Source organism: Astatotilapia calliptera, chromosome 4 (assembly GCF_900246225.1).
Source record: "Astatotilapia calliptera chromosome 4, fAstCal1.2, whole genome shotgun sequence".
NCBI lineage: Eukaryota > Metazoa > Chordata > Actinopteri > Cichliformes > Cichlidae > Astatotilapia > Astatotilapia calliptera.
The window spans coordinates 16,415,616-16,438,548 of NC_039305.1; the positions used below are offsets into that span (position 1 = coordinate 16,415,616).

General features: G+C 40.0%; 1 protein-coding gene across 6 annotated transcripts; it reads left to right on the forward strand.

The window, feature by feature from the left end:
• The first annotated feature begins 404 nt into the window (after positions 1-404).
• Positions 405-21,741, forward strand: tom1l2a (target of myb1 like 2 membrane trafficking protein a). 6 transcript variants are annotated; one of them, XM_026165094.1, is made up of 17 exons: positions 405-516; positions 4,885-4,969; positions 8,435-8,513; positions 8,951-9,100; positions 9,572-9,706; positions 10,552-10,695; positions 10,891-11,007; positions 11,922-12,055; positions 12,527-12,569; positions 12,982-12,990; positions 13,433-13,604; positions 14,095-14,209; positions 14,740-14,815; positions 15,609-15,683; positions 18,416-18,475; positions 19,004-19,040; positions 19,168-21,741. In XM_026165094.1, the coding sequence occupies exons 1-17, from the start codon at positions 465-467 to the stop codon at positions 19,320-19,322; spliced, it is 1,638 nt and encodes a 545-aa protein (XP_026020879.1). In that variant the 5' UTR covers positions 405-464; the 3' UTR covers positions 19,323-21,741. The 6 variants fall into 6 exon arrangements, with proteins under 6 accessions (XP_026020879.1, XP_026020881.1, XP_026020880.1 ...); XM_026165096.1 differs by lacking the exon at positions 15,609-15,683; XM_026165095.1 differs by lacking the exon at positions 12,982-12,990.
• Positions 21,742-22,933: the final 1,192 nt, after the last annotated feature.

Genomic DNA, 22,933 nt, shown 5'->3' on the forward strand with positions numbered 1-22,933 from the left:
CCATAAATTCTGTCTTTTAAGTCTGAGGTTATCTTGTAATGTACATGTATGTCTTATATTCATAAAAGCACCACAAGTCGAAATTGTGTTTAGTTGGGATCACACATTTTGTGAATTTTTTTGGGGGGTAGGTAGCTTTTTCAAGATATGAGCTATTTATAGTCAACAACAATGAACGTTCATTTTTTATATTCCAAGGATTTAATCCTTGTCTGCATTGTTTTTATTAGCTGTTTAGAGTTATTATTCCCCTCTGTAATAATTAAATGATGCACGTAGAAAAGGTTTGTTGAACATAGCTTTAGTTACTGACTGTGACTGACATCGATTGTAGCCACACGTGTCCAAAAACCTCTGTACGTGTCCAACTTTTTGAACCAATAGAATTCCTTGGTAGGCGGGACTTGATAGTACTGCCTCTGGGCCGAAGCCTGTCATTCCCGGGCGGATCGTTTGTTGTCAAGATGGAGTTCTTACTTGGAAATCCGTACAGTACTCCCGTGGGCCAGTGTATAGGTACGTTAGACCTGAAATTATTTTTTAAAGGCTTGCTGCTTCCTTCCCCCAACGTACTTTGAATGTGGGCCATCATATATTGTTTACTACTGGGCTCAAAGGTGGAAATAGCGAGCTAACGGGTGTCATCGTAGCAAACGTCATCTGCCTGGAATGGGCTCTCAGCTAATGTTAGCCAGCTAACCCATAACTTAGTCCGGTGTAATCACAAGAAATGCATTAAGTTGAATAACAATGCATATGTGTAGACACTGATTGCAGCTTAAGAAGATCAAATCAGGTTAACTGAAATTGACGCTATTGTATTGACATGACTTAAAGTGTCTTCAAGAGAGACCCAGATAACTTCCATACTTCCTTAGTTTCTGAACAATGGTTGACCAAACTGTGCGGTCAGCCTGGAGGTTTTTTCCCTCCAGTCTCGATACGGTGTGGTGCTTTTTCTCCCCAGGGGGGGCATATACGTGAGCTGCAGCATCCCTTTGGTGTAGTTGCATCAATATTTGCATTTCCCTTTTTGTTTTTCAAAGCAAGCTGAGATTCATAATAGTTGGTACCAAGGCCTGACCATGCCTTTATAACTGACAATGAGCCGGCTACTGACAACAGCTGTTTTATGAAGTATAAAGATAAGAATTTATGTTTACTTGAAGAATGTGAAAGTAGGAGTGTACTGTAGGTGCCGTAGGTACATTGAACTTTACTTTTTTTCGCCGTTTTTGTGAAAAAGAGTTAATGTTTTGGCAAACTACTCCTGCAAAACAGATGTGTGCGAGACTTTTAATTTCTCCCACTGTTTGTTTGTGCTTGCCTTTGACCAAGTGCAACAGCTGCTGTTTTTTTGGTTAAGTGTCAGAATTACTCATGTTTTTACTTTCTGCAGAGCCATGTAGTGCTTTAATCAAGCTCTCGACTGGGCAGAACCAGATGCATTTTTGTTTTTGCATGCAGCATGTCTTGGACCACCATCCCCCCTTCCATCACAGAATTGGCCTTGTCTCCTGCCAGATCTCTCCGGTTGAGCTGCTGCACTGTTTGGGGCTTGACACCCAGCTGTCATTTGCAGCGGTAGTGATCTGTACACCTCAGTGGAGGGGCAAAGTATCATCTTACCAGACACAAAGGGAATGTGAGAGTTCAAGCCTGACAGTGGAGATGTGTGGTAAATCTAATTGCTGTAAGAGCCCGATGCATTACCACAATTTGTGTCCATATTTAATAAAGACAACCAACCTTTGGCAGCTCTTACTATGACCATGGCACATGTATGAGAGGAAATGAATCGAATAATATCAAGACAAACGCATGGGACAAATAGGATATATGTGAGAGTGGAGACAACGAAAGGCAGGAATTAAAGAAGAGTCTTAAAAGTTCACTTTGTAGCCAGAGAAGGACTTTGTGGCTTTGTTGCCAAGTGCATGGCACAGCTTGCCTCTGTTAAAGCCATGTGATCGACTGGTTTCACTTGTGTGGTGTCAGTTCTCAGGGCTGGGGTGGGTGCTTTGACACAACACCGTGAATTAATGCACTTAGCAGGCATTTAACTCCATTAGTAGGCTCATGTTCAGTGTCCTTACAGTGTGTGTCACACGAATAGATCGGAGTTTTAGGGGGGCGTCCCTTCCTTCTGTCCTCTGCTGCCCGTGCTTTGCCCTGCCACAACATGACAATCCACTTGAGGAGATTACATGGGTTATCCCAGAAGAAGTAGCTGGTTAAATCTTTCAAACTCATGCTCTGGATGCTGTAGACTCAGAAGGTGGACTCAGAGGTGTTTTTAAGTGTTATTCATGTTTGAATTCACTGCATGCCTTTTTATTTTTGTAGATAAGTGGGTTTGTTGAAGCTGCCCAGCCTGTGAAAAGTTGATTTGAGAGGGGAGTTAAAGCATGAATAATTCATGGTTTTGAGGCATGTCCAGTGGTTGCATGGCCCCGTGAGACCCCTGGCTCTGGCATGACATCCTGCTAAGGGCCTCTGAGCTTCCCGCAGAGGAACATCTCCTGTCTACACTCAGGACTCAGCTAATGACGATCTATGCAGTCAGAACCTGTATCGTATTTTGCTTCAGTAGAAAATCTTTTTTCTTTTTAAAAATTTTGCTCTAAGTCTCTGTGTTTCTATAAAACGGCAGCTTCCACAGACAGGATGGATGGATTTGGAGGGCTGCTGAGGAAGAAGGAGATGGAGCGGGAACAGTGATGAATGCAGAGCCAGTTCATCTTTGTCAGCTTTCACAGTCTGGCTTCCTTATTTCCTCCTTGTAGCCAAAATGCTATTAAATGAAAAGGTGGAGTGTGAAGGCGAGAGCCGGTCATTGGAACTTCTGTTTTTCTGCATGTTGTAATAGTTAAAACTGAGTACACAGCTGGATCACTCACTGTCAGTCAGTGTGGCTTTCCCTCTGAGATCTCGGCTTTCCACTTCCCAACTGACTTCTTGGCTCTTTTCAGTTAATTTACTGGCGTTGGAGGCTTTGGAGGAGCATGTTTTTGGCAAAATTTTATTGCATGTTTGGGTTTACCGTGACAGCTGGAAACTGCAGCGTTGTGAAAATGAAATAGAATGGTAGTCTGGTGATTACGGATCCAAGACTTCATCCAAACCTCTTCTTACAAAGATTACTCTTACGTTTGGCTATATTTATGGCGCTTGCTTGCACACAGTGCTCACATCTCAAAAAGGGAACTTAATAGCTTTTTCATCTGTATTTATAATTGCAAAAACAAACAGTTAAAAGTAGTACTGAGTTAAATCTTGTCACATTTTCCATTGGTCTATTTATTATTTCAGTAATCTATATTTCTACTGATATGAGCCATGAGCTCTGAATGAAAGAATGAGATTGCAGCCTTGAGGTGACTGTAGTAATGATTTAGCATAGGGCTGTTCGATATAACGATATATATGACGATATAAAAACGTCTATCGTTTCATTTTAAGCTGTGTTTGTTTTGTGGTGTTGCAAAATAAACTGTTTACGGCAATATTTTTTCATAGTTTTGATGGTCACTGTAGTGGCTATATTAATTTCTTAAAGTTCTCTATTTCTCTTATATTGAATATAACCACACTACTGATGGACAAGCGCTTGTTTTTATGCGTTGTCGTTAGCAACAACGACGGTAACACCATCGCGTGTCCGCTTGTTTATGTTCCACATAAACCTTTCACAATAAAGCTCAAGATCCTGTTGAGACTTTTCAAAATAAACTGAATCACGCGAAAGAGCAGATTATTTACGGATGAGAAGTAAAAAAGAGCCGCCAGGTGCTAAAAAAATAGACCTTAGACTCAAACGTTAGAACAGGCTTTTCCCCGCAGCACCCTGTGTAATAAATACAAAGAAAACGGCGGCTGTTACAACTTATGTCTAAAAATGTATTGTTTCATGCATCGGTTAAAACACTCGACTCCAGGTACATGACGCGCAGCTGGAAACACTTCCCGCAAGTCGAGCTGCCCGAGATTCACAGAATTTACAGAAAATGTTACATTTTTGTGATTTATATCGTTATTGGGACGATAGAATTCTTATATCGGGATATGAGATTTTGGTCATATCGCACAGCCCTAATTTAGCACTACATGAATGAAATTGAATTGAATGCAAACAAGCGAGGTGGCTGGGGTTAGGTTAAGCAGCATGGTCATTCGGGAGGGGCTCAGGATATGGCCTACTTCCCCTCATTGCAAGAAACCAGTTGAGGTGCTTTGGCAATCTGACTGGGATGCCTTGTGGAGGGTGAGGTCTTTCAAGCATGAGAGGAGGCTCCAATGCAGAACCAGGACATGTTGGAGAAATTATATCTCTCGGCTGGCTTGGAAACCCTCAGACGAACTGGAGGAGGTTTCCCTGGGGGAGGAATGTCTAGACTGCTGCCTTGTGACAGATCCAGATAAGCAATCGAAGATTGATGGATGGACAAGTCTGCGACCACATGCTGGCTTATTTACACAAGTGTGCTTGTGATGTTATGTAAATGAGGGTTGCTTTAATCAGTGTGCTTTAGCTTGAGAACAACTGAGCCTGGCTAAAATGCAGCACCATGGTAACACATGAGACAGCTGGCATTGTGCAAACCATGAATTTTTCTATCAAAAGTAACATTTCGTTGGGTGCAGCCCCAGCGCTGGTTAATGTCCACAACTTATTATTCTGCAATAGTCACATTTTGTGTCGTTGCACAACTGAGTCTGAACTTATTGTATATACTGACGTGTCTCTTGTTATAAGTGGTAACTGATTTTAACTGACATCCTAACAATCATAATTTGTGTCACTCAAACCTTGCCTTTTGCATAGACCGTACACTGCAGTTAGCTTATTAACATAACAGTTGAACTCTTTGTGTTTTCCTCCAGAGAGAGCAACAGATGGAGGCCTACAGAATGAGGACTGGACCCTCAACATGGAGATCTGCGATATCATAAATGAAACCGATGAAGGGTAAGCGCCTTCATTATTATTATTATTAGGTTATAATTAGCTTTATCAAGTGGGATTAGCAAGGGTATTTAACCCAAAATGACTCAAGTTCCTGCTGTGGTTTGTAATGAAACATTCATTGTTTTATCACACAGTGGCTAACTGAGAGGCTCGAGCAAATAATACACTGCCCACTGTTCTTTGCTGACAGACACTCTACTACACATGGCCTTTTGTTTCTTTAGGTATGACTGACCAACTGTCTTATTGTCTGAATAAATGAATGAATGAGTGAATGAATGAATAGATTCTCATGTCAGCCTCCCACACTGAAAAATACCAAGCCTGCACTTGGTTAACATGTCTCCCAAATTATATAGATTTGCAGCCATAAAACCAGACGATTGGCATTTATTTTATTGAGCTTATACAAATCTTTGTTTATTATTACTAACATGGAAAGCTTTATCTGGGCATGGAGAAATTCTGCGGCTCCGGGTGGTTTGGGAAAATAAATTAGAAATATTTAGGTGAAGTGTATTTTATTTGTGTTTAGTTATTTTTTTAACTTGTAGTTCTAAATTGGAAGATTATTGTGATATTGAAATATAAAATAAAATAATTTTATTATTTTTCATCGCTCAAAATAAGCGTCATACTCACGGAAGCCGGTGTACCCGCCGAAACGCCGTGCATTTATCGAGACTTTCAAACCCAGGTAGGCCAATTATTGATCTTCGGATCCACATTATGTTGGCAGCTGTTCTCCACCATGAACTACCGTATGTTAAAAACAAACACTGCTCACGCCTCACAGATGACAGCTTACAGTCCTGCGTAAAGATGAAAGTGACTTCGTATAGCCCCGATTTGCAGACGCTGTGCGCAGAGGTTCAGGAGCAGAAGTTCCATTGAAAACATACCACGGCAGACCCGCTGCTTTTCAGCATCTCTTTACTGACCACTTTTCACACACAGTTGCTGTACATACAGCTGGCTGTAGCTGTTCAGCTCACAGCCCGACAACACAACAGCAGAAAGAGCACAGACTTTAAGGCAGCGAGGCGTGATTGCGGGTGCCGCTCAGGTGCGTCCGACTCCCATGCAGCGGCGCTGCAGACCACGCCCCGCCACACACATTAACCAGGTAAAATACATATTTAGGCAGAATTTTGCAAATATCTATTTTTCATTTTTTAGCAGCATAGTGCTTTTTTTCCAATTACTTTTTAAAAGTCAGGTCAACGCTCCAAAAGCCCAAAGGCGATATAAGGGTGGCGGCTCACAACAGTTTTTGTTGCTACATGGATGATTTTAGTTAAGCTGAGTGTCTTTCCTTTTTTTTTTTATTATATTTTTTTAAGAGTTCAAAATGTGTTAATTACATAAATAAAATAAAATTTTCTCTGTAGCACTTCATGGATTTCATAAGCAACACACTTTAGTTGTTCTGTGGATTCTTTTAAAAAGAAGTTAAAAACTTTGCTGACCCCTGAGTTAGACCTTTGGCCACAAATAAGTAAATCTGAATGACTGTTTTAATCAGAATGCACTAATAATATTGTTATTAATTGGGTTCTACTTTGCATAATATAGTGATTATAACTGCCATGCAGAAAAGCCCATAATATCAGAATTAATTACCACAAAACACTGGCTCGTAGTTAGTGTACAAGGTGTGATCAGAAAGTTCCAGGATTCCTCAAAAAAGCTGAAACCATACTTACTAACCGCATTGACATTTTTTTGACAAGCTTCCCCTCATGGTTGTCTCTCATTCAGCTAAAGAGAACTCATTTTCCTTTTCAAGAAACTGGTTTGTTATAATTTGAGGTTTACTACTTCTGCTTTACACTTTTATTTGCTGTGTTCATAAAGGGACACATGGTTAACTCGGTAGCGTACAATTGTCGGGTAGCATTTAAATGAAGTTCAAATGGTACTAAGGAAGGGACTAAGAAAACATATCCCCCACACCATTACACACATTACGGTTGATGCAAGGGAGGATGGATCCACTCTTTCATGTTGTTTATGCCAAATTCTGACCCTACCATCTGAATGTCATAGCAGAAATTGAGGCTCATCAGACCAGGCGGTGTTTTTTCCAGTCCTTTGCTGTCCCAATTTTGCTGAGCCCGTTCTTAGCCAACAGGAGTGGCACCTGGTGTACTCTTCTGCTGCAGAAGCTGATCTGCTTTGAGGTTTGACACGTGTGTTCAGAAATGCTGTTTTACGTACCTTAGTTGTAACGAGGCATTTTTACCCAGAAGACTGAAACTGACTGGATATTTTCTCTGTTTCAGACCATTCTCTGTATTCACTAAAGATGGCTATGTGGGAAAATCGCAGTAGTAATACTCAGATCAGCCTGTCTGTCACCAACAACATTGCCACGTTCAGTGTCGCGTAAATCACCTTTCTTCCCCATTTAGTGGTTAAAAAAAATAATTCAAGGAGGGCATAGAAAATGGTGATGACAGTACTTTTATGAAACAGTTGAAAAGACCATTTTGAAGGGTTTATTGGTCTAATATAAATAGAATACCTTTTTTGTACTTTTTTTTTTAACAGAACAGTTTGATCACGTCTTATCTCAGGAAAAAGTCTTAACCTGTTACAGACATTGATGCATGATAATCAGACACTTCCATTTTCTGTTAAATAGCTAAATGTATTTTTTGCTTCCCCTTTTACTTTATTTTTTACATTCTTCATGCCTACACACACTCATTGTCTTGACATGCGACACAGGCGCTCTCTGGGTCACGCTTGCAAAACAGAAGGCATGAGAGAGGGAGTTCAGCTTCACAGAACTTATTGTCTTCAAGATGTTTAGCTAGATAGATCGAGTCTCCTTAATTCCAGACTTTGAAATGCAGCACAAACATTTGTGCGACGTTTTAACACATGCTAATGTGTGCATTTAATTATGAAAGTTTGACAGCAGATGGTAAGGACTAAATCAAGATATAGCGAAAATACATGTACAGGAAACAACAGGGAACTGTGGAGAGAATCAGAAATGCAGGGTAGATTATATTCAATAAACTCAGTCATGTGCAGAGGGCTGTCTGGGACCATATATATATAAGACAATATGCTTCCCTCCATTTCTCTCTGTTTCAGCTCCTTCACTCTTTAAATGTACTGTAGCTCAGTAGGTAGTCCATAAAAGCGTACCGTCTCATCTGCAATGAAGATGGACAATGTTAGGCCGACAGCCAATCTGAACTCTTCATGCATGGGCAGCTTTTGATCTTGCTGTGGGACAGACTTACAGTATAGTCACACAGAGAGAAAAGAGTGAGACAGATGGTGTGACAGTACTTCTCTGTTTTAGTCAAATAGATATGCTGACGGACTTGAGTCGCATCTGTTATTGTGGCACACAGGAGAGTTTATTCCATCAAAGTCGGTGACGTTACGCTCACTATAAGCAGAGGGTACTTTGTGCAGCTGTAACTTTCTGCTGTTCCTGTCTAGGCCAAAAGATGCCATGCGGGCACTGAAGAAGAGACTGAGCAGCAACAAGAACTACAGAGAAGTTATGCTCGCACTAACCGTAAGTTCATACTTCTTCTTGGAACTATATTGCAAAACTAGGAATAAAGTCGCTGAATATATGAGCAAGGCACTGGTAGACAAAAATGACTCACTGGGCCATGCCCATGGTGTTGATGCTTTTCAGTGTGTAGGTTTTTAATGTCACATTAAAGGGAAAACACTACTGATCTTGTGCTCCTGGTCATTTTATTTTGCTCTGTCATCCTCTGCCTTCCACTGCATGGCCTGTGTTTTTCTGCTTCTTCTTTCCATTTGTTTACAGTGGCTATGCCCTTTGAGCTGTCTTTATGTCCTCCCACATCTTTGATAGCTCTGCTAGTTGGAAGGGCCTGTGTGCAGCAAAATACTGACTAAGTCTGCCTTTTCTCTGCTGCTCCCCCCCACACACACAAACTTTTTTAAAGCATCTTTGTTTAATCCTCTCTCTTCCTGTAGGTATTGGAGACATGTGTGAAGAACTGTGGTCACAGGTTTCATGTCCAGGTGGCCAACAGAGATTTTATTGATGGTGTTTTGGTAAAGATCATCTCCCCCAAAGCCAACCCCCCAACGATCGTACAAGACAAAGTGCTGTCTCTTATACAGGTATTGGAGCGCTCTCTGTATTTGCTGTTTTTAAATGATAAAATTCTTTTGCAACATATTTTCTTTTTCTTTTTGCTTTTACCAACACACTCCATTGCAGAATTTTAAATCAGGTGGGCACAACATGCGCCACTTCACACGTGTTGCACAACAGCTTCAGCCTTTTGTGATTTTATCTGGTTACCTGAGGTCACCTCAGCCAACAGATGGTGTTCTCCATTTCTCTTTTTTGCGCTCCCTTAAATATTAATAGGAACGTTTTGAAGGAGATCCTGTGGATAGCCTTCTTGTAGAGATATTTGACTAATTTAAAAAAAAAAAGAAATTCCCTAAGCATTGGAGCAAAATAATGTCCGTACTAGTAATGTTACGTGCTTTCATTCAGTTGTTGTTGTTGTTGTTTTTTTTTAGTTGGTTTTATTAATACCAAGAATTGAGAGCATACTAAATAATTTGTCTGTGTTTTGACAGGCCTGGGCAGATGCCTTCAGGAGTAGTCCTGATCTAACTGGGGTGGTGCATATTTATGAGGAACTGAAAAGGAAAGGTGTTGAGTTCCCAATGGCAGACCTGGATGCACTGTCTCCGATTCACACACCACAGAGGGTAGGGAAGAAATACACAAATACATTCATTCACTTTTTTGGGTACAACTTTTTTAGTGCTGGGTTGTACCAATGTTTGCCTTCAGAGCTGCTTTAATTCTTCATAGCATAAATCCAACAAGGTGCTGGAAACGTTCCTCTTTGTTCATGTGAACATCACAGCATCACACAGTTGCTGCAAATTTGTCAGCTGCACATCCACGATGGGACTCTCCTGTTTCATGTTGTTTATCCCAAATGCTGACCCTACCATCTGAATGTTCCAACAGAAGGGGCAACATTTTTCCAATCTTATGTTGTCTAATTTTGGTGAGCCCATTCAAACTGTAGCATCACTGCTCTTCTGTTATTTTAGACCATCAATTTCATGTTTAAATGTAGTCTGTGTTCAGAGATGCTTATGGTTATCTGAGTTAGTGTTGCCTTCCTGTCAGATCAAAGCAGTGTGGTCCTTGTCCTCTGACCCCTAACATCTGCGAGGCGTCTATTTTTATCCAGAGAACTGACGCTTGCTGGATATTTTCTCTTTCAGACCATTCTCTGTAAATGCCGGACTTAGTAGATAAGCTGTTTCTGAAATACTCAGACCATCTTGTCTGGTACCAACAACAAGTGTCAAATTCAAGGTCAATTAAATCACTTTTCTTCCCCATTCTGATGCTCGGTTTGAACTTTAGCAGGTCGACCATCCCTTCTTGGATTTAATGTCTGAGTTGAGTTCCTGCCCCTGACCGATCTGTTATTTGTGTTAATAAGCCATTAAACAGGTACACCTAATAAACTGGCCTAGAGTTTTGCTTTTTGGGGTTTTTGTTTTATTTATTTATGTATTTATTTTTATCATAGGGGACACCAGAGGTAGATCCAGCCATGGTCAAGTACCTTGCCCCAACCTCACCTGATCCCACGACTCCTAAACCTGCCTCACCCGTTCCCCCTGCCACACAGGCCCCTGAAATTCCCAACCCCATCACAGCAACTCCTGAACAGGTGAGGGACACCAACCTTTGTTCAGCTAAATTAATTCACACAGCATTTTTTAAAAATAATTTTTGAATAAAAAAAGCTTTTTTCAGTGTTTAGTGAGTTTAAAACTTAAGTACAGTTTCAACTTACGCTGCTGTGCCGCTGATACCAAATTAGTCCAAATGTTTTTCATTGACCTTTGATCTTGTGTGCTTTCAGATTGCCCGGCTGCGTAGTGAGCTGGACGTAGTGCGAGGAAACGTCAAAGTCATGTCGGAGATGTTAACTGAGATGGTCCCAGGTCAGGAAGAGGCTTCTGATCTAGAACTGCTTCAGGTTAGATTAATACACTATGAATTTCACTATAATGCATTCAGTAGTTGCCTGTGTTGTGTACAACTTCATTGTAGTTAAAAAGAATAAAAATCCAAACAAAATAAAACCCAACTTGGCATAAATTTAATTCAATTCTTAATGCATATCAGAAGACATTTGCCATTCTGAAGAACAAGTCTTTAAAGATCACAGATTTTTCTGTCACATTCTTTCTTATCAGAAGATTTATTTTAGGCTCCTGTGAATTCTTTTCTTTATATACACCCCCATGCATGATGTGCATTCAGAAAGCCAAATTCTTTCCAACACTGCTTTTAACTGCCAAGTGTTGTAATTTTGTGCAGCCACCAGGGGGTGTTATGGGCTAAGTTTCATGCTAACCTGCCAAGGGCCATTTTTCTGTGGTAAAATTCCTTAAACTGGCAATTAAGCAGGTCAAATCGCAACATTTTCTCATGCAAGCTCATGCAGATTTTAATCTTTGAAGGCCAGAAACCCCTCAGGTATTTGTATCAGCTCCAAGTATCTGGCCCCGGGCTAAAGAGCCTGTGCCAGTGTAATTGTTATGTAGTACCTGACTCACTTTGCTATTTATTTCAGGTAATGTAGAGAAAACTGTAACAGAATTTAGTTTAACAAATATTTTTGACTTGCTTAAAACTAAAAGCCTTTTGTATTATATTTATAGAAAGCTCTCCACCCATTCGTGAGTCATAAATAAGCAGCATAACAGTTTATGTACTGGCAAATGGAGTGGTTTATAGAGGGTTTTTTGAGTCATCAGTAGACAGACAAACACACGCTTGACTGTCTGAGTATGTGTCAGCTTGTCCGTTTCTTTACAGCTCACTTTTTCTCAAATTGATTTATAACTTAATATATTGATCAATCTGTTCATGTGACACTCTGTCAAGGAGCTGAACAGAACATGCCGAGCTATGCAGCAGAGAGTGGTCGAGCTGATTTCGCGCGTCTCTAATGAGGAAGTGACCGAGGAGCTCCTACACGCAAATGATGACCTCAACAACATTTTCCTCCGATACGAGAGGTGAATTCAATCAAACTGCATTAGTGTCACAAAAAGAAATACTTGTTTGTGTATTTTGGTTACTACCTCCATCACTAGTGCTTGTTAGTTTTTGCTTTTCTGGTTTGGCAAGATCTCGAGCACAATTTAAAAGATGACTCTCTAGATATCATTAGACCTAAGCTTATCAGGTTTTCTTGAAAAAGAAAAACCTGCATGACACAGATCGCGATATAACAGGTCAAACGGACTCACTGTACTTCATAAGGTTACATAAGTGGGTCAGATCAGTTAAGATAACTGAACCATTATGAATCGAGATTTGCGATTGTCCAAATATTGCACGGTAAAGCACTGTGCATTGTTTATGTGCTCTGTGGGCTCTTAATGCTAAAACTTTTCTTTCATCGTGTTTGTGTTAAAAGAGCGTTTAAGCTCAGAGAGCATGTGGCAAAGTGTTAATTTTTTTGTTTTTTTTCATGTTTCTCACAGGTATGAGAGGTACAGGTCAGGTAGAGCTGCACAGAACAATGGGGTGAGTACCATCAACAAAGAGTAGAAACAAAGAACAGAGGCCTACTGGCTGAAATTGCATGTTTTCTTTTTGCACGTATCATTATTCTATTCTTTTTTTCACATTTCACTACATATACCTTTGCCTAACATTATGGATGCTGTGAGAGATGATTCAAACATTATCTGAACTAATAATCCCCCTCAACTGTTTACCATAGCAGCATTCATTTGTAATGCAAGTGGAATGCATTTTAGTGCTTTGTAAAACTGAACGAGCTGAGCGCTGCCAAACTTCCATTAAAAAGTGCACATTTGCCAGTTTGAGACATTTGCCAATGGACTGGGCCATCTCTCACTACATCCCACATAGCTGTTTGTGTTTGCAGCTTGTTGATCTTTCCGTGTGCTCTGTCTGTTTGTGTTGTGGCTAGCTGATGGAGGCAAGTATAACACCACGACCACATTCAGTCCAAGCCAGTGTGCTGGGATGAACTGAGTGATGACTGTCAAAACGTCTGTTATATGAATCTCGTGTTTAGAGCCTTGTGATGTGTGAACACTGGTTCTACTGTTTGAAACTAGATGTTTTCTTTCCTTCCCTCCACCTTTCATGGTGTTCCTTCTCACACATCTGTAATCTCTTGCAGCTGTTTATTCGGCTCCATTATTGCTCCTTTGCATAGCTGCCAATCCATGACTGCTGGTTTAGAGTGTTGTCTGAAATTGTGTAGCATTTCTGCAGCTAGAAGCATTTCTTCTCATTTAAAAAAAAGGAGAAAAAGCAATAATTTAATCTTTTACTTGGTGTCACAAATGCTGCATAGTTGCATTGTTTTATATTTGTAGTTAACGAGTATATTTCACTTGCTCTCCTCTTTTCAGATGTTAACTGAAGCCACAGAGGACAACCTGATAGACCTGGGCCCAGGATCCCCAGCTGTGGTAACACCCAGGATCACATCCAGCCCTCCACCTAGCTCCACTGTTGGAGCCATGGCTTCTCCTGCCCGCAACCCCACTGCAGCATCCCTATCCAGTGCTCTAGCTGGACTTGGTAAGGATAAAACATAATGAAATCTATTTTTTAGGATAATAAAAGGTGCACAAGAAGCACCTTTTTATTGTTGTAAAATTAAAATTTTCCTAATAATCCATTCGAGATCCATACAGACAAAGTAAAAGCATGTTTTTAGAAATTGTTGGAGCTTCCTGTCCTCTCAAATCCCTGCAGACCTTTGCTGGTTCTTACATGACAAAAGTTACATTTGTAGCTAATTGTTTTTAACTAATTGCAGTAAAATTCACTGAAGTGTTGTGGTTCAACCTTAGAGGGATTACCTCTTATATTTTGTGCAGTAATATATGGTAATTACACATTGCCAAACTGGAGTGTTGTAAGTCTGGTCTGTAATTAGGACGTCTTAAACTTTGCTGCATTAATTTTAAATTCATTTCTCTGTGCCACTTCTTTCATCCTCTTTCATTTTACTTTAATCTTTGCTCTTCTCCATGTTCTGCTGTCTCCTGCCACCCTCTTGATCCAGATGTAGGCTCAGAAAGCCCGAGCGGCACCCCGTCGTCTCAATCGGCCCAGAACCCGGACGACTTTGACATGTTCGCACAGACCAGGGGGAGCTCTCTGGCTGAACAGCGCAAAAAGTAGGTCTACATTTAATTTAGCTCCCTTAATGTAATTTATTTTGACAAATAGCTATTTGTAATGTGCTCACTACATTTCTGAAATGCTTGATATCCGGTTATATTTCCTGGAGTGCCTTTTGAATTCCTATCGGGACAGGCTGGATGTTAATCTGGTATTTTCTCCCTGCGGCTAGTTTATTGTGTTACTTTTGGCTACTCACTGTGAATAAATAAGTATGTTTGCCCATTTTTTTTCCACTACCTGAATGTTACTGTGTTTTTTGTTTATGCAAGTTGTGAACAAAGGGGTCCACTGGGGTGTGTTTTAGCTCAAGGGTCTATGCCATGAATCAACAAAATCCCTAGTTTGGACAGAACTGAAGACTTTTGTTGCACTTTATTCTTCTCTTTCTTAAGAAGAAATGTCTTGCTTGTCTTCTCTTTGGACAGAGATGATATTAAAAAAAGCTGTCAGACATCATCTTTGCTCCTAATTCTTTTTATATACAGCTTAATTCTTCTTAATCTGTTTCTGGTTTTGTACACAGTGTAAAATATGAAGACCCTCAGGCTCTGGGTGGCCTGGCCTCTGCTTTGGGTGTTAGACAACAGAATACAGGAGGGGTGAGTACAAATAAGCATGGCTGACGAGCTTTTTTAGCTCTCTGCATGTGATGGCTTGTAACACTGAATACTTTACAGTGACATTTGTCCTGATGAAGTGCTTCTTGAACTTTGACCAAACAGAGGCTTGAGGTTTTCTCATTTTTGAATACCTCAAATATAGTGCTGTTGTCTATAGTGTCTATGCCAGTCATAAGCATATAAATGAGTTTTATGTACAGAAGATGGGAGCAAAGTCTAACTGGGAGTTTTTATACTGTATCTGAACCACTGGTACTTTTTAGCTATTAGTGTCAGCACTTCTCCCAGTTATTAAAAAAACATGCATTTAGGTTTCTCGTTCTTCAAAGCAGATGTCTTTCTTCTTCCTTTAATCTGCTCATCTCTAAAGTCAGTGCTCACAGAAACTCTAAATCACTGACTAGCTTCAAGATTTTTAGTCATTCTCTCTGAGCACACATTGCAGTATATTTGCTTGGCTATCTCTAGGTACACATACACAAAAAGGTGGCACCATTCTTTAGTTGCCTTAGGTGATTTATTCCTTGTTTAGAACGTATACTTCACTGAGTTTTAAATCTCTTCTTTTTTCCTTCTTTATTTTCCTCATTTTCATCTTTATGCAGTGATCCTTTGCCATTTTCTTATGTTGGCCTCATTTATTCCCTCCTCTCTCAGTCGTCTTTTGCACATTTGACTTCTTCTCTGTCTTTCTCTCTCTGCACTTTGTGCTATGCTGTGGTGGTGGGGCCTTTCTTCTTTTGTGTAAGGTGTTATTCTGTTGTTGATTCAGCTGAGGGTTAAAGGGGATGATAACCCAGCAGATCAGGAGCTGCCCATAGACAGCTGGCTTATTACCCAAGGAATGGTGAGGACTCTATCCACAGTGTGTCCTCCTACCCCTCCCTCATGTCCACCTCATGTCAGCCTCCTCCAGCATTGTCCATCATCCTCATGAGCTGCGCTTCATTTTCAGCCTCATCTCACCTTTTTCCCAAATCTTCCCAACAGTCCTACTTCCAAGTGGCTTTTCCTTCTAAGAACATCCATGTCCATGCCTAGTTTAGATATTGTACTGTAGTCTTGGGCAATATGTCATTACAGATATTTAAACTAGGGCTTATTTTGGAATCTGCTTCTTCTGAGTTACACTTACAGTCATGATAAAAAGAAAACACACCCTCTTTCAGCTGGAAGTTTTTACATAACAGGCCATAAAAAAACAACAACTAGCAAGTCTTAAAATGAGGTAAATACAGCCTCAAGTACAAAACATGGCATATTACACTGTGTCACTTTCCAGGAAATTCACCTCTTGGTCAGACTGTGCAATGCTCAGGGAAATTGCAAAAAACTCACGAGCTACAGGCCTCAGTTAGCATGTTAAATCCATTAGAAAAAGACTGAACAAGTGTGGTTTATAGTATAAAGTGTCTTCTTTCTAAAAAGAACATGCAGCAGCGTGTTTGTAAAACTGCATTTGAATAAACCACAGGACTTCTGCAACAGTGTCCTTTGGACTGATGACACCAAGGTGGAGATATTTGGCTATAATTCAAAGTGCCGAACAGCATATCAACAAAAACGCCTCAAATAAAGTGTCAAGCACAGTGGTGGAGTGGTGAGGATTTGGGCTTGTTTTGCAGCCACAGGATATAAACACCTTGCAGTCACTTTTCTAGAGGACAACAACTAAAAGCTTGGCCCAAATTGTGTCATGCAACTGCACAATGATCCTAAACACAGCAGCAGATCTACAAAAAATGACTGAAAAAGAATGGCGTGGGCACCCAAGTTTGTGAATTCGGTAACTCAAGAACAAGGTGACGTAGAATTTTCAAACTGATTTTCAGCGACTTTGACCTCAAAGTCAGAGTAAGCTTTCTGAAGGCAATGTAGGATTTTGAAATTGATAGCATCTCCACCAGGAGGCTGAGGGAGGAGTAGCACTGGCGGTTGTTAAATTTAAATCAAATTTAATCATTTTAGAAGATGCTAAGAATCAGATGGTTTTTTTTGTTTGTTTTTTATTATAACTTTGTATGTAAAACTGTAAAATTGACAAAGGGGTACTTTCTTTTTACCCTGACTGTAGCTCCCAAATTGGTTGGCATATTAATACAGAATTTCTTTTATCCATACTGCCCACCTCTATTGTACTCTGTTGACCCAAGCGTTAAAGACTATACTCATTACTGGTGCTCACATTAACCCCTCCATGGATGTTAAAATGAGGCTGATGGGTCGCTAGGAACTTTGACCAAGCTCCATCATCATTTAACGGTCACTCACTAAAAAAGCGGAGGAGTAGAGATGCTCCTGCTACACAGCAAAATCCAATCAGCGAATCCAAGTACTCATGAAATATCAGCCAAGCATAAGAGAATTATTAAAAGTGATTGTGGTTTGCTGTGTAGTGGTGAGTATTTAGTCAGTTGTCCTCTAATGGTCTGTGGATCTTAGATATTATACAGTTCACTATTACCTCACATTCTAACACATAAACCAACTAACAGATGAAGCAGTAGATGTAGAAGAAGATGATATGTTGATTTTAAAAATGTTCAGCACAATGTTATACACTGTGAAGTTATATCAGTGTTATTGTTGTGAGTCATAATGAGGACAGACTTCTTTTTGTGCTCTTTTTCTATTTTTTCCTCCCTTTTTTCACACAGCTGCATGCATTTTTTCACTGCCACTCTGCCTTGGCCAATCTTTTGATATGCATAACCTGTGATCTCACAAGGAAACCCCACCAGTGTTTTTCTAGTGTCTGTAAAGGCCTTAGGAAATGGGTTTTGTTCTCTCTAGTTAACTTTGAGACTGGGCGATGGTCTTTAACTTTGTCAAAATAGATGAAATTAATGTTGCAGACTTTAATTTTTAAAGGGTTCAAGTAACTTTTAAAAAATTTACCAGTTACTCCTCAGAGGAGGTTTCTTGAGTCACGGTTAAAGTTCACCTTCGCCTCCTCCTGTAATGCCTCAAACTCCTTAATCACTCTGATTATTTGGTGCTCACACAATCTTGAACACAAATGGACACCATCCAGTCTGACATGGCTTCCATCACCAGTGTCACTACATGCCATGCAGCGATGCTCATGCTCTGTGCGCCCTGTGTTTTTGAGTGTGTGTGTGTGGGTGGGTGTGCAGGGTTCCCGTGCCTCTCGACAGTCCCTGTGCTTTCAGCCTTTTCCAACCAATCAATCTCTTAATCACGTTCAAGTGATTTGCTAATTAACTAATGATGCGGAATAATTAGCACGGCTGTGTGTGACATTAGTCGGCAGCTGTTAAGCCATGTCAGCAGTACAGAGTTAATGAGAACAATACACAGGCCGGCAAGTCCTCTTCTTATACAGAGGAGTGCTCGGCAGCAGGTCGTTGCACATGATAAAACAATAATGGCACAGAATCAAGAGAGGTTGAGTGTCTTTCAAGCATTTTTTTTATTATTATTATTGTTTTTCTTTTTATCTTTTCTCCTGAGCCTCTGGTGATTCTTGTTTTTGTGTGTGTGCGTGTGTTACGTTGTTTTTGTTGTCGTGTGGCTTTGTTGCTACCCCTCGTTGTTGTCCATGGCTTTGCTCCATAGATCCCAGTATCGCAGTCCTCTGTCATGGATGACATAGAGGAGTGGCTCTGTACTGACGTGGTGAGATTTTAATTTTTCTTTTTTTTTTAACCTTGATTAACATTTTTGTTTTTCTACCCTCTCTTTCTCCCTCTTTTCCACCCTTAAAGCACTTTTCATCCAACCATTTCTTATAACTGCATACATTTGACCTTGGTTTTCTTTTTCCTTAAAATCTTTACCGTAATCATTCACCTTAATCATTTCCAGCAATCACTTACATAACTGTTTGCCATGAGGTGAGACATATGTGGAAACAGTGCTAATGATAATTAACCTAAAGCAGCTGCAATGGTCTTCTTTAACTTGTGCATGTGGTGGTTGTGGTGGTGCTCTAGAAGGTTTCTCATTATGGAAAATGTGGGGAGGATGCATGACAGACGGATCCTTCATGAGCCACTGGGTTTGGAGTTTGTGGGAACTTTACAGGCAGCTGACTTGTGCCGCTTGTGCTGTCGATTTTACACTCACATTAATTAACTCCGTTCTTGATAGTTTTCTATAGAAATTTGTGTCTTATGTCATGTTTTTTCTTCTTCTTCTTAATAGAAAGGTGATGCTGCTGAAGAAGGGGTAACTAGTGAAGGTATAGTCAGTTGATTCACACCTATGGGTGTGTTCTGTTCGCTCAAATGTGTGTGGGAATGATTGAGAGTCTTAACACTGTGACCCTCAGCTTCCATGTTTCTGACAAATCAATTTGTTTCTTTCAGAATTTGATAAGTTCCTGGAGGAGCGAGCTAAGGCTGCAGACACTCTGCCATCTCCCCCAGGATCTAACCCTGCTAACCTCTCCCACCCCGCCCGTGCCCCGAGTGGCTCCCATAAGAAGACTGAACGGACGGAAGATGCCCTCTTTGCCTTGTAGACTGTTCTCAGAGGACCTCGGTTTCTCTCCAGGGCATCTAAAGGTCTTGGCCCAAAATGACCCCACCCGCCACCCTCCAAAACAATCCTCCTAGTCCCATTTCATTGCTGACTGGCATTGGTGTAGCAACTGATCTCCACCTCCTTGTTGTTATCTTGCCAGTGTTGCTCTAACCATCAGAGGTCCAACAAGTTTAATGCACATTACTGCGTTATGTTTTACTGTATATGGATGTATTAATCTGTCAGTGTGGGATGTACTGCTCGCAGCCCCGCATCTCATTCCATAACTCGCCACCAAAGGAGAACAACTTCACTTAACTGACATGTGGTTTAAAAATGTGACACCTGACCGTGAGATTACTGGGAAATTTCTCTGAAGGTCTACTCACAGAGTCAGTATGGAAGCATTTTATTAGGAGTATATTGTGTTATTTTACTACATTTCGGCTAAATGCTTATTTATGCATTAATTGTTTTATTTTTTTGTGTTATATACTGATCGATCAGTGCATTTGTTAAGAGTTGTGGATTTCTAGTTATGCTTAATACTGAGATATTCGTGGCAGGGCAGCGCCTCTTATTACCCAGTTTGCTTAAGGCACTGTAATGAACAGTTTCATGTTAGCAGGCTAATTTTGCAAACTAAGATTATAATATTAGCTAATCTCTTTAAAATGTGTATGCCAGCATTCCTCTAACCAAAGGGAATTAAGAATAATAAAAATCAAAAAATGTACTAGTTAGGATTCACTCTTATCTCGTATCTATTTCAGATAGCTAAGGGGAAGGAAGATGCTCATTGAAAAGCTACAAGAAGTTAATGTAGAAAAGTGCCGCAAACTGCAAACACTTTAAGCCATTCCAAAGAATATTGATGCTTTAATGACAAACTAGTTCTTCATTTTACCAATCGAAAAATAGTGACATTCACACGCTCAAAATAAGTTGCTGGATTGTCAAAATTTTCCTCCCCCCGCCGCGTTAATGTCTGTGCACTTTGAAGCAAAAAAAGAAAAATCTGTATTTTGTCCTTTTGTGTTTACAAGATGCTTACTATTTTTCTAGGGGATGGGAAATGATCTTAAGAATGAGTTCATTTTGCACATAACTTTTCTAACTATGTAATTAGTGCGCTTGTTTGCCTAACAAGTGGATAGATGGACCATTGGACTGTTGGAAATTCCATAAAGATGCAACACAGAAATAAAGATTTAAATGATAATGTCAGCTTAGCACTGGCATCATAATCATCTACAAGACAAGTGTGCTGTGGTAACAGATGCATTCACACAGGCAAATCTTCACATACTCCATAGTATTTAATCAATATACCTCAAAATACAGAAATGGTGGTTTCTGTAAAAAATCTATTGGGTCATAATAATATCAGGATCACTGAAAGTATTATTTTGTTTTCCCCTTCTGTATTTTTATAATTCATGGTTAAAAAAACAACAAAGGGGAAACGAACAACTGATGTTTTTGAGGCCGAGGTTGAACCGTGCGGAAAGCAAGCACGATTTTGCGTTCTTTGATTTCGTGCAGTCAAACACATTACAGTTTATTTCCTGTGCATTTTCAACCTGCTATGATTCATCTGCTCTCATTGGAGCTGCTGCCAAGCATTTCTATGACCGACTGATTTCAGCAGAGTTGCTCTGTCGAGAAAGGTTTTGTCTTTGATCCGAGGCAAAATAGAAAACCCGTCTTATTTGCAGCTCTTTTTCCAGTTCATTTTAACACTGCACTTCAAACAGATTTTCTTTTTCTCCTTTCAGTCCATTTAAGACCAAAAGCCTTGTTAATCAGAGGCAGCCCATTTGCACCTCAGTTGTAAAGCTTCTTGCTAACATAGATGCAAAGGTGACATTAAAAATGTATTTGTGTAATCAATGTATTTTAGATTAAAAAAAATAATAATGATAATGAGCTTTAATTTTCTTTCATGCTGTATGGTTACACTTGGTTTTGAGGGTTTATTATCATTGCCAGATAACAAATATAAAAACATCTACCATGCAAGTTGAACAAGGACGGTTACTAAAACTGTAACAGGAGATTCTTTAAAGGGAACTTTGACAGTTTTCTGTGTTTGTGTGTTCTGTAACTTTGCATCTGTAACAGAGTGTATTGTGTTAACTTGCTCTTATGAAGCTTAAGTCCTGGTTGCAACATGTATTCCTCTAAATTCTGGCTATCTTTAAAGTGGTAACTGAATGTCTTTAATACCCGCGAAGCGGGATATTTAAGCTTGTGTTTCGTGGACATGGAATTGAGGCTTGTTTTCTATCGGTGGGTGCTCCATGTCTCTCTGGCTGTGCTGTCTGCTGCCATTACTAATGGTCAGATTTGTATTTGACCTAATGCACGTATGTAACTGCCCAATAAAACACTAGCAGTGTGTGACCTCTACCTCATAACTGTTTGTGGTTATTTTACACTTAGGGGATCTGTGACTAGTCTCTCTTTTCTCATGTACATGCTGATGCAACCCAGACTCAATCTTGTACTGTACTGGTCATTCATTGTGAAATGAGCCTTTCACCCTCTCACATGTGGTTGTTTATGGGCATTTGCACAACATAGATCCTTAAAAGAATCATTTTTTCCTTCCTTTACCTGAGGACCAAGACTAGCCAACTTTACAAACTCCGGCAAACAAACGGACGAGACTTATTGTTACACACTTGACCACCAACCATGCTGGACTTTATATAATCTTACCAAACTTTACTGACAACTTAGCAGTGCTACTCTAGGTCACTGACCTATTTTCCTACAATACCGTTGTGGGGTTCTGCTTTTGTGTTACTATAACAGTGCGTTAAACATAGACATTGTGAAAGATTGTGTTTCAAATGAAGTCTTAGGGATACAACAAACAAACAAAAACACCCGCATTGCCTGTTTGTACGTTACTAATTATTATAGGAGAGGGAGAAAAAATGTAATGTAAACCACCATTACGAAGAGTTGCAGGAACTGTTTTTGTTAAAATACACGTGCTCATTTTTTCCCCTTCTGGCTACATGTAGTTGTGCAGTTTATTTTCCTCCTGCTGTTCCTGCTTCCATCATTCCAGGAGCGAAACACATGATGTAATCGCTAGACCCAAAGATGCAACGTCAGATCACCCCACTCTGATTCTGAGCTTCTCATTGGACGGTTTTACTGGTTCTACAGGAGGAGTCGCTAATTCGAGTCAAACAAGCTTGGCTGTCGCTAAGCGCACGCCCCACACGATTATAATTGGCTATTGGTGGCAAGCCCACAATAAACATGTCCATGCTGTATACAAAGAGAAAAAAATATATTTATTTATAATCAATATTATAAAAGATATTCAGAACTGTATTAAGCTGCTCTGGAATCATAACTTAACTCGTTTATGCTGTAGTTAGCTTTTTTTACATACCCATCAAATGTAACCATATAAATATTTTCTAGCCACGGCATCACTTCTTCGATTACTGTAATTATTTGTTGTTTTTTGTACATTATCTGATTTTTGTGTATAAATTGTGTTAGATCGTGGCCGTATACTGCACATGCCCTCACTCATTTACTCAAACAATCAAAACAAGCCTGAGAAACAGGGACGTGGGAATC